Source organism: Giraffa tippelskirchi, chromosome 13 (assembly GCF_054371585.1).
Source record: "Giraffa tippelskirchi isolate mGirTip1 chromosome 13, T2T-mGirTip1v1.2.pri, whole genome shotgun sequence".
Taxonomy (NCBI): Eukaryota; Metazoa; Chordata; class Mammalia; order Artiodactyla; family Giraffidae; genus Giraffa; species Giraffa tippelskirchi.
Genome location: NC_137287.1, coordinates 64,195,690 through 64,210,524, shown reverse-complemented (window position 1 = coordinate 64,210,524; position 14,835 = coordinate 64,195,690). Strand labels below are relative to the sequence as shown.

Here is a 14,835-nt window from a genome sequence, read left to right as displayed (position 1 = left end):
GCCTCCTGAGAAATCTATATGCAGGTCAGGAAGTAACAGTTAGAACTGGACATGGAACAACAGACCGGTTCCAAATTGGGAAAGAAGTACATCAAGGCTGTATAATTGTCACCTTGCTTATTTAACTTATACACAGAGTACATCATGCAATACGCTGGGCTGGATGAAGCCCAAGCTGGAATCAAGACTGCCAGGAGAAATATCAATAATCTCAGATATGCAGATGACACCACCCTTATGGCAGAAAGCAAAGAACTAAAGAGATTCTTGATGAAAGTGAAAGAGGAGAGTGAAAAAGTTTGTTTTAAAACTCAACATTCAGAAAACTAAGATCATCTGGTCCCATCACTCCATGGTAAATAGAAGGGGAAACAATGGAAACAGTGGTAGACTTTATTTTGGGGGGCTCCAATTTCACTGCAGATGGTGACTGCAGCCATGAAATTAAAAGACGCTTGCTCCTTGAATGAAAAGCTATGACCAAACTAGACAGCATATTAAAAAGCGTCTTTTTAACTTTGCCCGACATAACAAAAGTATGGCTTTTCCAGTAGTCATGTATCCATCTGAGAGTTGGACTACAAAGAAAGCTGAGTGACGAAGAATTGATGCTTTTGAACTGTGGTGTTGGAGAAAAGACTCTTGAGAGTCCCTTGGACTGCAAGGAGATCCAACCAGTCCATCCTAAATGAAATCAGTCCTGAATATTCATTGGAAGGACTGATGCTGAACTTGAAACTCCAATACTTTGGCCACCTGATGCGAACAACTGACTCTTTGGAAAAGATCCTGATGCTGGGAAAGATTGCAGACAGAAGGAGAAGGGGACGACAGAGGATGAGATGGTTGGATGGCATCACCAACTCGATGGACATGAGTTTGAGCAAGCTCTGGGAGTTGGTGATGGACAGAGAAGCCTGGTGTGTTGACATCCATGGGATCGCAGAGTCGGACATAACTGAGCGACTGAACGGACTGATGTACAGATGAAATTCAATGGGGGTCTTTGGAAGTTAATACTCATGGGCATCCACTGCTACTGAGGATTTCCCCATTCATCAATGTTTATCAGTGTTGGCTTGTTTTGATTCTCTGTTTTTCTGTTAGCTCAATCTGAGTTATTTCCATGTCACAAGCTCCAGGAAATAAAAGGGGCGAATAGATCAAAACTTTTCCCTGTTAGATTTCTCCTTGTCCCTATAACTTATACCCATCACTGGGGAGCTCTGTGGGTTCTTTGAAAGAAGACCAGTCACAGCCCTAAGCCCACCTAGGGAACATTTTGGAGACAGGAGATGGTCTTAACCATGCTGAATGAGAGTGGTAGCCATGACCATATGAAGGTGGCCATTTCCAGGGAGGAATCCCATGTGGACCAAGATGACAATGATAAGCTGTGGGTACATATGTTCACTCTATTAGTTGTGCACATTGTTTTGTGTACTTTATTAATTAGTTGTGCACATTGTTTTGTGTACTTTATTAAAGTTACTAATTCACACAAAAAAGGAAATTATAACATTAATGAGGAAGGAACAAAAAGATTTTGTTTTTACATTTGCTTTTTGTTTAGTTATGAAGCAGAGGAGACCAGGGTCTATACTTAGCTCAGTCAAGCATTCCATTGATTTCTCCCCAGAACATGAAATCCTTCTCTAAGCCTCTTCTGGCCACAGGGTCTCTTTTTTTGAATCCAAACTCTGTTAGGCTTCCCTTGTGGTTCAGCTGGTAAAGAATCCACCTGCAATGTGGGAGACCTGGGTTCGATCCCTGGGTTGGGAAGATCCCCTGGAGAAGGGAAAGGCTACCCACTCCAGTATTCTGGCCTGGAGAATTCCATGGACTCTATAGTCCATGGGTTGCTGAGTCAGACACAACTGAGTGACTTTCACTTCACTCTCTTTCTTAGACAAGGGATTTCCATTATGCCTATGCATCCTCTGAACCTCCTTTTGGGCAAAGCATTTTTGCAGGGAATTCTTTCATGTCTCTTTCATTCTGTTGATAGGAGAAAATGAAGCCAGAACTAAAGTTTCCAAACCATCTCCATTAATAGTTAACAGCTTTAGAATGACACGTATCTGAGCCCTGGCCACTTAATAACCCTGTGATTTTGCACAGGTCACTTTCCCTCTGAGACAGTTTTCTTACTACATAATAGGAATAAATACATTTACCTTCATAAGGCTGTTGTAGTAAAATGAGTTATAGAGTGGTTAGCATAGGGCCTGGTGTGTGGGATGCTCAAAACAGTAGATGTCATTGTTAACTTATGACAATTAGTTGTCTGATCCTCTGAACACATTCTTCAATACTATGGCTTGCATCTCGTCTCTCCACCAATTCCACCGTAACTGGCTATATTTGACTTCCCATCTCCTGTTGGCTCAGCAACTGGATCCAGTGCCAGAAATAATCTCATTTTCTACTTAGGCAGAATTCAATAGGCTGTAATTTAAACGGAATGTGAAAATAATTCAGCACAGAATCATCAAGCACTAGATAGATGAGATGACTCCTATCAAGTTAAGCAGTACCCTGATTTTGAGTTATACGTCATCTACCAAAAATAAAGTGATTAATTTGAAAGAAATGATAAAATAACCAACCCCATTCAGAGGGCATGGATTTTGTCATAAAACTCATGTTGCCTTTGCTACCATTGCAGAAGATTCTTCCCAGATGACTACAGCGCCAAGTCTTCAAATCCCCACAAAAATCTCAGATTAGACATCTCAGCCCACTGAAATGGTAAGCCAGCTTTGCTGGACCCTCTAGTTCATTGATTTCAAATAGTTTGGAGAAACACAATGTTTTGAGAAATAGTTTGGAGAAACACAAATAGTTTGGAGAAACACAGCTTTTTGTTTGGAGACACAGCTTTTTGTGTCTGGAAACACAGCTTTTTTTGTGTGTGTGTTTGGAAACACAGCTTTTTGTGTTTGGAAACACAGCTTTTGTTTTTTTGTGTTTGGAAACACAGCTTTTGTTTTTTTGTGTTTGGAAACACAGCTTGTGTTTTTTTGTGTTTGGAAACACAGCTTTTTGTGTTTGGAGAAACACAATGTTTTGAGAAATAGTTTGGAGAAACTCAAATAGTTTGGAGAAACACAGCTTTGCTGGACCCCCTAGTTCATTGATTTCAAATAGTTTGGAGAAACACAATGTGGTCCTGTTTTAGTTTCTTCCTGCTGATGTAACTGATTACCACAGATGTTAATAGTTTAAAATAACACAAATTTATTCCAGAACCTTAGTCTAAAATCAAGGTGCCGGGACTTCCCTGGTGGTCCTGTGGCTAAGACTCCATGCTCACAATGCAGGGGACATGGGTTCCATCCCTGGTCAGGGAACTAGATCCCACAATGAATATGGAAGATCCCAAGTGCCACAACTAAGACCCGGGGCAGTCAAATAAATAAATATCTTTTAAAAAATAAGTTAAAAACACAAAATCAAGTTGCTAGCAGGGCTGGCTGCATTCCTTCTGGAAACCTCAGGGGACAAGCTTTCCTTGCCTTTCTCAGAGGCCTCCTGCATTCCTGGGCTCCTAGCCCTCTCCTCACTTTACTCCAAAATCTTGCTTCTGTTGTCTCCTATCCTACTCTTGATCCTGAGGCTGATCCACCTGGGCCCTTTTCATAAAGGCCCTGGCAACTACATTTAGGTTTATCTGAACCATCCAGGATGATCTCCCCATCTCAAGATGCTTTTACCATGTAAGGTAGTAGTCACCAGTTCTAGGGAATGAATCAGTACTTCACGTGAGCTAAAAGGAGTGCCCAGAATCAAAACAACCCATCACGTCGGTACCTGGTTCCTTTTCTGACTCAATTGTCATTTGGGAGAGTGTAGGTTAGTAACCAAACCACTGACCAGAGCCCTCTAGTTTGGTTTCCCAGCAGCTATTGCTTCCAGAAGATTCTCTGCAATAATCAGTCTAGTTGGAACCATCCTGGGTTTTGAGATGCCAAGTCAAGAGAACCCGTTCTGCACTAGTTAGTATTTACATTGGATTTTAGGGACACCAAAAATATATCTCTAGTTGGTTGATTCCCGTCTTTGCAACCCACTGTGTATTCCATATTTTGATGGGGCAGAGTTTCAATAAAATAAAATAAATTAACCTAAAACTTAGAAATAAGGTAAAAAGATTACCATACCATACACTTTCAAAGTCATACTGTGGCATTGTCCAAGTCCACTGAAAGTTCATCTGATTTTCTAGAGGAAGATATAAATGATTTCTGCTTACTATCATTTAGGCCCCAGACTTTATAAGTTAGATGGTAATGTGCAGAAAATTAGCTTGCAAGTTTTTCAGATGTGTACTCCTTTGAATCAGCTTTGTAGCCTGCTGGTTCCTTGACCACTGACTTAAATCTTTAACAAGTGATCACCATATAATTATATGAGTTTGTTTTTAACTTTTTAAAATTATACTTTGACATCAGGCTTCCATGTTAAGGGAGAACAGACAATTTTTCTCCTATGAAGCAAGCATATTCGTTCCAAGCAAGCTTGGGTTAATGACTAGAAAACGGCATGGACTATATAAAAATATACATGCAGAAGCTATATAGGAATCTGTTAAGTATATTCAACCACATAATTAGCCAAAACCCATGTACTGATGCTCTTGTATTTTGCCATCTGTAAATTAAGTAGTGTTAAAAATAGGCAGAATGTTAAAGACACTGTTAAGAGAATAAAAAGGCAAGCCACAGACTGGGAGAGGACTGCAAATAACATCTGATAATAGCTTCTATGCAGAATAAACAACTCTCAAAACTCAATCATAAGAAAATCCAATGAAAAAGTAAGCAAAATATTTGAACAGTTTGCCAAAACAAGGATGGCAAACAAGCACTTGAAAAGATGTCCATCATTAGTCACTATAGAAATGCAAACAAAACTCACAAGATACCAATTACAATGTCTAAAATCAGAGTGACCAGACCAAATGTAGGCAAGAATGTAGAGCAACTGGGACCCTTATATACCAATAGTGGGAGTGCAAAATAGCACACTCTGAAAAAGCTTGCCAGTTTCATAAAAAGTTCAATGGACACTTAACATATGTCCCAGTTGTTCCACTAATTTTCTTAGTTTACCCAAGACAAGTAAAAGTAAATGTTTATACAAAGACTTATATGTAAACGTTCTAGCACTCCAGCAGCTTCATTTGTAATAGTTAAACCCTGGAAACCACCCAAATGTGTACTAACAGGAAGTACATAAACAAATTGTGCTACCTCTATACAGTGGACTACTACTCAGCAATAAAAACGACTGAACCATTGATAGAATAAAATAAAATGGTGGTTTCTATTTCTTTGGGCTCCAAAATCACTGTGGACGGTGACTGCAGCCATGAAATTAAAAGATGTTTGCTCCTTGGAAGAAAAGCTATGACAAACCTAGTTGTTGTTCAGTCACTCAGTCATGTCCGGCTCTCTGAGACCCCATGGACTGCAGCATGCATACTAAACCTAGACAGTATACTAAAAAGCAGAGACATCACTTTGCCAACAAAGGTCTGTCTAGTCAAAGCTATGGTTTTTCCAGCAGTTGAGTATGGATGTGAGAGTTGGACCACAAAGAAGGCTGAGCGCCAGAGAATTGTTTTCAAACTGTGGTACTGGAGAAGACTCTTGAGAGTCCCTTGGACAGCAAGATCAAGCCAGTCAATTCTAAAGGAAATCAACCCCGAATATTCATTGGAAAGACTGATGCTGAAGCTCCAATATTTCGGCCACCTGATGCAAACAGCCAACTCATAGGAAAAAACCCTGATACTGGGAAAGACTGAGGGCAAAGAAAAGGGGTAACAGAGGATGAGATGGTTGGATGGCACTATCGACTCAAAGGACATGAGTTCGGGCAAACTCGGGGATACAGACAAGGACAGGGAAGCCTAGTATGCTGCAGTCCATGGAGTCTCAAGAGTTGGACATGACTCAGTAACTGAACAATGATAATCTGATGTCTCCGTTTCATAAAGATAAAACTATGGGAGCTATTATAAACTTGGACATTATATGACATAGGACTAGCAAACAGAAAAATCCAGTCAGTCTAGAAGTGGATTTGAGAAAGAAAAGTAAGAGCAAGGCAAGCTCTTCGTTTCTCCTCAGTGTTTCTTGGTCTCCAGTTCCAGGCTGTTCCAGAAGTCCAAGTGTATTCCTGATCTTAGGTTCCATGAGAGCCTACCACCTCATTGTTTTTTTTTTTTTGGTTATGCTGGGCCTTTGTTGCTGTATGCAGGCTTGGGCTTCTCATTATGGTGGCTTCTCAGTTGTGGAGCATGAGCTCTAGGTGCTTAGGGTTTGGTAGTTGTGGCATGTGGGCTCAGTAGTTGCACCAGCACCTCAGTTTTAATTATAAGAATTCCTCTACGTTTGCTTAGGTGAGTTTCTATCACCTGCAGCAAGACTGTTAAATTTTATCTTAAAAACAACAACAACAACACTGGGTTCATGTCATATTGGAAAAGTAATTATTTATTATGACAAAAATAAAACTGTTGACTGAAAACAATGTTACACTATATTGCACCATGATTGCAAATGAGCCAAAACCTGTCTAAAAGATGAACATTCCAGAGCAAACAGCATCCTTTCACTTGGATAAGTAGGCATGCAAGCAATGTATTACAGCATAATTGCAGAAATAAAAAGTCATGAGTACCAGTAACCTAAACTTAACATATAAAAGCATTTTATGACAGTAATAAAACTATTAAAAATTTAAAACGTGTCTTTAAAACAACCCCACCATTAGAAGAACATGTTTTGAATCACTTACAAGAAGTGATGATGTGAATGCATTAAATAATTTGTTTGCTCTTTTAATATTACTAATGCTTATATACTGAACCAACAGCACACATCTCAGTTGTTTGGTTGGAATTAAGAAGCACAGTTTGTGGCATGAAAAACATTTTTTTCCTCTGTACAATACCAGTGGACCCCCAGAGAGATCCAATTCATAATTTTGGCCTTATTAACATCATCTTCATTTTACCAAGCTGATTAGCTAAGATATTGTTACAGTATTTGCAGAAAGCCTGAAGCTTCATGGATAACAATCTGTATTTAAATCTTAAGAAAGGAACATAAATATACAAACACCTTAATGTAGTTTTACATTCTGAGGCAAGAAGTATATTATATATGGCCTGCTGTTTCCTCTTTCATGCTCTAAAGCACCAATTTATGTTAAGATGGCAATGTGCAATTATAATCATTATATTCTGATCAGAACTAACACAAACCAAGGCTGCAATGATTCTTAGCTTTATTTTTTGTCTTTTTAACCATCCTCTGTACAGTGATCAATAAAGTAAAATTTATAACAATTACATAATGGAAAAAAATCATAACCATCATTTTATGTCACACTTTTAATGAAATAGCAGCTCAACTTTTAAGAAAAATCAAAATGAAAAGTTTTCATAACTACACTGAATAGTTTACTCCAAGAGAACAAAATAGGGGCTGTCGAGTCCCTGAATTTCCTGAAGAAAAATGTAAGAAGATTAAAATGATTATAGTCTCTTATGAATATGGCCAAAAGATAACAAATACATGATACATAACAAACATCAACTGATAGTCATTTGATATCTTACCAACACTGATGGAAATATATTCACAGTATAATAAAAATCAATTAAATTTTAAGGTTCCTCTTTTCCCTTACTTGGTTTTAATTAAACTGATTAAATATTGACTAAGCACTTGGCCATGTGCTTTAATGAACAGTATGTGGATCTGCCACGTTAGTCCTGCTGGTGGTAAACTAGACTAAAAGAAAACAAAGTCTTTGAGGAATGTTATCCCTTAGCTGTGAAATCTGCCTATTTCAATACAGTTTTGGGGAAGGGGACTTTAATAGGATGGTGCCACATCGCACAAACTGGAGGACAACACCATATGGACTGAAAAATTATGTCATTTTTAAATTAAAATTTTACAAAGTTTGTGCAAGAGAACATTTCTATTCTTCTAGAATTTTGTTTTCTATTCCAGAAGACATGCACAGCACATTATTTCTCCATTTCTAGGGGGAAAAAAGGCAGATTACTGGTTTATAAAAATGCAAAGGGGGCCTTTTGTGACTATACGCTCAAATTCTAGAAACCCAATCAGTCTTCAATCCTTTGGTCACATTAATAATAATACAGGCCATCCGGTTCTACAGTAAGACTGAATTTTCTAGTAGTTTTAAGTGCCTTGAATGGGGACAATTCACTGTTTTCATTCAAATTTTCTAATGAAGATTTTAACCTCACATTATTAAGTTTTTTGACTTTTGTTTCTACGCATGCTTCTAGACCTTTAAATTAACATTTCTCAAACATCTCGCAAGTAAAACAAAGCAGCTAAAAATATATATTTTTTTTAATTGGTCTTCTCTGTATAACTCTGGTTACCTGAAACTTAAAAAATACTTTTTGGGGACCTAGCTTTTAGATGCCAGTCTTCACAGTAATGCTAAATGAATAAGGATGAGACATTACCGAAAAAACTGACTTTGAATATAAACTACTTACAGATTTATAGAGACATTTGTAAAATATTGACATCCTAGCTGCACTATCCTCTCAATACTGGAAAATCAACACAGAACTGGAGTTTAGGGTAATCCTCTAAAGCCAATAAGCTCTGAACAAACTAACCACTTCCATCCAATTAGTAAAAGCCAAGAAAATAGGCAAGATCTTTTCTAGACGAGAGCACTTCCCAGTATACACTGGTGTTTTGTAAATAGCTTAAATATCTTCTTAGCAATATGCGGCTTATTTTCTCTTTTGGATTTTCATTAACTATTGGCTCAGTTTAAGTGGAGTAGCAGTTACTAGTTGATTCTTTGCTTTCTCATTTGATTGTATTGATATACTAAATGAAATGATAATGAGGTGGGAATCAAATAATAGATTAAAATAAATACAATTTCATATTACGTGTCCTTCCTTCGTCTGGTTTGTTTCTTTTTTGTTGGTGTGTTTTGTGTTTTGTGTGTTTTTCTCTTCCTTCAGTTTTTAATAGTAGTACATAAACTTTCAGAATTTTAAAACCAAAAGTTGCACTGCTGCTCTAGTTTTCTTCAGTATGGGAAAAGCAGTAAGGCGGCGACGAACAGTATTAATTGTCCAAGGTTAAACCGGTCACGGCCAAATTGAGATTCAAATCCACTTCTTTAGGTAGCCATTCTACCTGGCTACAAGCCATCATGCTGTATCGTGAAGTGACTATACCCTGATGAGATAAAAAAGATCCTTTAGAACTGAACTAGGTATGAAATATGTTTTGGATCCAAAGCCACAGTTAGGCTCAGAAAGTTGGTCTTCAAAGATAAATATCAAAAGAATTAAATCTATTCTAGGTATAATACCAGTACATTTTTCCAACTGGTATTCTTTTACATAGTTAAGAATTCAATGAGCTCTAGGCAGAGACAAATTCATTTATAATTCATCCTAAGATACTACATCAAAAATACTTTTTAAAAAATAAAGCTTTTATTGTTTTAAAATTTTCTTTGCTTTGTGGCTCCCCATAACTCTTCAGAGAATAATGTTTATAGCACTGCCTATTATCACGCACGGTTTCCATAGGAAAATAATTGTTTCTCTTTATGCTAAAGATAATGAAAGTTAATTTATGCTTAATCAAAATGACTATGGTTACAAGAGTAGTATCCATTTAAAAAATAATTTTTAACAATGAAATTTCAATTTATCACCATTCCTCTAGTGAAGCTAGAATAAAATTATACCTTAAGCATACTAACAGAGAGCCTAAAAGCAAAAATTTGTACTTAATCATGTTATTCAATAGATTATAGATATATTATTTCAAATTTTAAGGAATTAAATTACATTAACAAAATACGCAGCTATGTTCCCATATAAAAAGGTTTATTAATTCTAAAAGTTCTCAAATGGGCTTTGATAAGAAAAAGAAAGACGGGTTTAAACAGGAAGAATGCAACATGTTCAAAATTAAGAAAAATGCCTTGAACGTACAAGGGTAACAGTTACATTTTAGTTATAACCAAAGATTTGCTTAAATTTAGTTTCTTTATCTCAAATTAAAAACAATATGTAGAATAATCTCCCACAAGTAACATGGGTGGGTCCCCCTGTCTTCTACCACTTATTAGAAATTTTGCTAGGCAACTAAGGGATTGGTGGGGAGGGTGAAACCTGAACTATTATTAAATTAATGAGCTGCAGTTATGACTTCTAAAGAACAGGTATAATACGAAATTGAGGACTTATCTCAAAATACAGATAAAGGCACTAATCACAATTTACATTTTTGCATCAGACAGTATCTTTTGACTGATTTTCAATAAATGTCAGAATGCTTCAATGTTAAATACGTGCTTGGGTCAAAACATTCTCTTGGAGTAAAGGATAATCAGTTTTCATATTACTACAAGAGGAAATATCTAATGAGAATCCATAAAAAAACTTAAAAAGTCTTACATGAATTTTCTAATTGAACTTTTCCCAATTGTTGGCACAAAACCTAGCTGAACATCTATTTCATCTTCAACACACAGCTAACATAAATCATTTCTAATCCAGAACCAACAAATATTTTTTAAAAAGCATTTAGAAAATAAAACAAATTGTATTTTAAAGATCAAATAGAAAACTTGAGTCTACACTAGTAGTCTGACAAAATACAATCAACTATTAACACTTTCAGTATAATGCTGATGTGGTAATATAAAAAAATAACCATATAATTTGATAGAAGAAAATGGAGCCAGCCAATCTTATTAGATACAAGAAGAAAGATATCACAATAAGAACAAATACAGGAGTATTAAATATGATTTTTCTCAGGAAAAAATTCAGAGAATTATCCCCAGTATTCATGGCTAAACTATACAACCCAAGATAGAAATTCTGGCAAAGTGTGCTTTAGGTAAATGGGATTTTCATAATTTCTCCTGCCCCTACTCTACCCCACATACACACCGTGTTGATTCTTATCTACTTTTCTCTCCTGTTCCTGATTATACATTATATTAAAAACAAAATTTACCCTCTACCTGGTACAGGATCACTTAAGAAAAAGGTTGAAAACAAGCTTAATGAACAACTAGGTCCCAAAGCCCAGAGAGTTCTCCTCTGGTGATTTCCAGTTCCAGGGAGTACTACCACTAAATAGGAATCAGAAAAATGTCATCACATTCAACTAAATTAATTAGACTAAGTATAATAAATCCAGTATACCTGAAAACAGCAAAATTTAAACAACCTACAGTAAAAATATTAAAATATCGCTTTTGAATAGGTATTGATATTTTTATGAACACTGAATCCTATTTTTGACCCAAATGAGAGAATACTGTAAAAATAAAGTATTATTCTCTATGTATGTGTTTTATCCCTTTCATTATAGCAAAAGCACACATTTGAAATAAAGAGGATCAAAACTACAATACTTCCCCCCCCCTTAAGGTATGCACACTATTTAGATTACTGCTCATATTAGACCCCTGCCTTAAAAATGTTTTAATGCTATCCAATAAAATAAACTTTTGCTAGATTATGAGTTTTTAACTAGCAAAAAATCTTTTTAAGTTGTTAGTATATTAAACTTGAGTTTCATAGTAATATTCTAAAAGCCATGATTAAGTTCAGCAGTTTCCTATAATCCAGTAAAAGATTTTAGAACACGAGGCATAATTACACAAATGGCAATTGTTTCAAGCCTATTACACTACAACAGATTTAAGGAAAGTCATATGGATTTTTTAAGTAATATACTGCTGGTGGTAGAGATGCTATCACACAATCTCAAATTCTAAGAAATAAAATGAACTGTTTATTCTTCTGCTTTTTAGCTATTGCCCAAAGCAGATGTGGTACCCTTGAAAATGAAATAGTTGAACTTTTTGCTGATAATAAAGTTGTTTGTAATTGATAGTAAAAATATATCTCAAGTGCCTTATTATATTTTCAGTGCTGGTATACTTTAGAAATTTCCAATAGTTATATATGCATTGAATAATGTGACATTCTTAAAAATACCATATTTAATCAAAGTATTTACTATTGAAGTTGGGCTTTGAAATAAATATTTTACTATTATTAGTTTTTAACCAAAACCAATCCTGTGTTGTAGGCAGAAAACTGAACTTAATTCTTCTAAGATAAACAGCCTTCTTAACTGAGATGCTAACAGAAACTTAAAATTATTCCATGACTTGCAATAATGTGGGGTAAAGCAACTCATTTAAAAGGCAGGTCTCATGATGTTTCATCCTCCTTCTTAAATATATATCTTTTAGACATATTTCTTTCTCTATAATAAAGTTCTGTCCAAAAGGTAAGTGGTTTACAGAAGGAGCAAATATTTAGTGCTGGATAAGTTTGCAAACAGTACCTGACAATTTCCACAATTGGTAATTATCTGGTAGGGGGAGGGAGCAGTCAAGAAATGAAAAGAAACTGGTCATTAAAGTTATTACAATACTTCAGAAAACATTAAACATATGACAAATATTTCTTAAAAGGCAATCGTTGAATAATTAGAATAAGCAGTCTGAAGAATTCTGTTGCTGAAAACAGTTATACATTATGTTTATCCAACTGAAGGTTAGTGCATTAAAAAAAAGTTAAGAAAAAATCTTTTATGTTCCAGTTCAGCTGCACTTGATTCAAGTGTTGCTCACAGAGGTTTGTGTTGTTATAAATTAATTAAACATGCTGCTGCTTTAGCAGCCAAATGTACTAGGTTCATGTCACAGAATAAATAGAGTCTCTTTCGAGCAAAAAAGTTATCTCACACCAATCCGGGAGGTCATCCACTCTAGACCTTGGCATAACCTGAAACAGAAGGCAAAAGTCTTTTCAAAATAAAAAAAACTATATATTTAAAAACTGAAAGCATCCTTCAAGTCTACTATAAGTATACTTTTACAAGTATAGGTCCAAACATCAATAGATAGCTACTGTATTACAAGTTATTTCTAGTATGAGAAATAATGAGGTCAGTTTGATTTGAGGATAAATAAGTTCCTATAAATAAACTGGGTAGTCCATATATAAAACAATGGGTTCTCCTCAGCTTACTATGTACAAATAAGCTCTTAGAAAAGGAGGAATACATTAGAATGGCATTTTTCTTAATTGTTCATTGTTCAGAAGTGTGCCTCCCAAAATGACTCCTGATAAGAAAGAGATGCACTCTGGTGGAAAGCTGGGAGGAGTTTAGACTTAATTAAGCCCTTGCAGAAAATGTGAAATTTCTTTGACGTTTCCTCTTTTTTTCAGGTTACATTAGTTTTCTCCAGGTTAATGAATGACACAGTAAGAAATGAACAACTGAAAATCTAGATTGTACAAACTTTCTTCAAAAGTTTGTTCTTGCCCTTTTTTGGTAAAACATTCCATTTATACTAAAAGTTACAAAAAATTTGTTGGTAACTTAGTTAAGCTGTAATTTAACAGTAGCAATTGAGTAAAATTATTTCAACCTGAGACACCATAAGAACAAAAACGGAACAAGATTCAAAGAAAGCAAGTTGGTGGAAAACACTTGCGAGAAATTTGAAAGAAGTCATACACTCACCCTTCTCCTGTTAAAGCACAGCAGGACTGAATGTGCCATGGATGATCCTTAATTGAGCTGAGGGTGAGGTATTTAGAGATTTCAGCTGCTGTCATACACCCTTTCATATCCTGTTTATTGGCAAAGATAAGGACTGCAGCCTTCCGTAAATCCTGCAATCAACATGAAATCTTTCATTAACTTTTTAATTTTACATTGGAGTATAGGCAATTAATAATGCTGTGATAGTTTCAGGTGGACAGCAAAAGGGACTCAGCCATATATATACATGTATCTATTCTCCCCCAATGAAATATTTGTAATATGTCAAATACCACAATTCAAAATAAAACTAATGAAGCAGGAGGGTAGAATAGGCCCTATGGAACAATTATAATGAATTCTCTCTACCTTAAAATAATCAGGCACTAATAATTTAAAATTTTTGTTGAAATAAAAAATGACCTCAAAGGACCATGATTTAATGATTCACTCTAACAAAGACATTAAACTAATATAAGCTAGATATTAAAAGTTATTTTTCTGTTGTTGGGTCAAATGGGTCAAGCTAAAAGTAAAATAAACCTGAATCTGAAATAATGACTTAAAATTATCTGAGCAATACTCTAATAGGTAAATACAGTATATACTGCCAAGTACTAGAGAATCTCTCCAGAATTTAAAGGAGAGTACTGAAGGTGAGGGTTGGGCAATACTACTAATTACTCTTGGTCCAACCGAATCTCAATGATTAATGTTCACTGCAGAACTGTTTACCAAAACACTGGAAGTAACTTTAATGTTCATTAACAGAAGAACAGATCAAGTGTGGTATATATACTTACAGTAAAATACTATGTAGTTGTTGATGGGTACATAAAATTGTAGTAATAATGTGCACAGTAATAATATGCATAATATTCACTACTTTTAGGATGGTGTAATCTTTCAGGATCCTCTCAGAGAGAAGGAAAGAAAATCAGATTGGAGAGATCTCATAAGGTATTTAATATCTTAAAAGTGGTATCTTATATCTAGCTTATTATTGAGTGGTAGCTACGCAAATGTTTTACTTTCTAAGTCTTTTGTATATATGAACTATTTAGAATTAAGCGACCCCATGGATTGTAGTCTGCCAGGTTCCTTTGTCCATGGGATTTTCCAGGCAAGAATACTGGATTGGGCTGCCATTTCCTCAGCCAGGGGATCTTCCTGACCCAGAGATTGAACCTTCATCTCCTGCGTTGGCAGGAGG

The 14,835-nt window shown here is 35.6% G+C and overlaps 1 protein-coding gene across 9 annotated transcripts in view; it reads right to left on the bottom strand.

The window, feature by feature from the left end:
* Positions 1-6,476: 6,476 nt before the first annotated feature.
* Positions 6,477-14,835, bottom strand: part of ARL5B (ARF like GTPase 5B) — a 34,978-nt gene continuing 26,619 nt past the window's right edge. For 8 of the 9 annotated variants that reach the window (XM_081558794.1, XM_081558800.1, XM_081558799.1 and 5 more), the window contains 2 exons: positions 13,602-13,753; positions 9,909-12,856 (listed from right to left, as the gene is read on the bottom strand). In XM_081558794.1, the coding sequence (XP_081414920.1) occupies positions 12,808-12,856; positions 13,602-13,753 (201 nt within the window). In that variant the 3' untranslated portion in view covers positions 9,909-12,807. Of the gene's footprint in view, positions 12,857-13,601; positions 13,754-14,835 lie in introns of all 9 variants that reach the window. The other variant, XM_081558795.1, reaches the window with a different exon arrangement.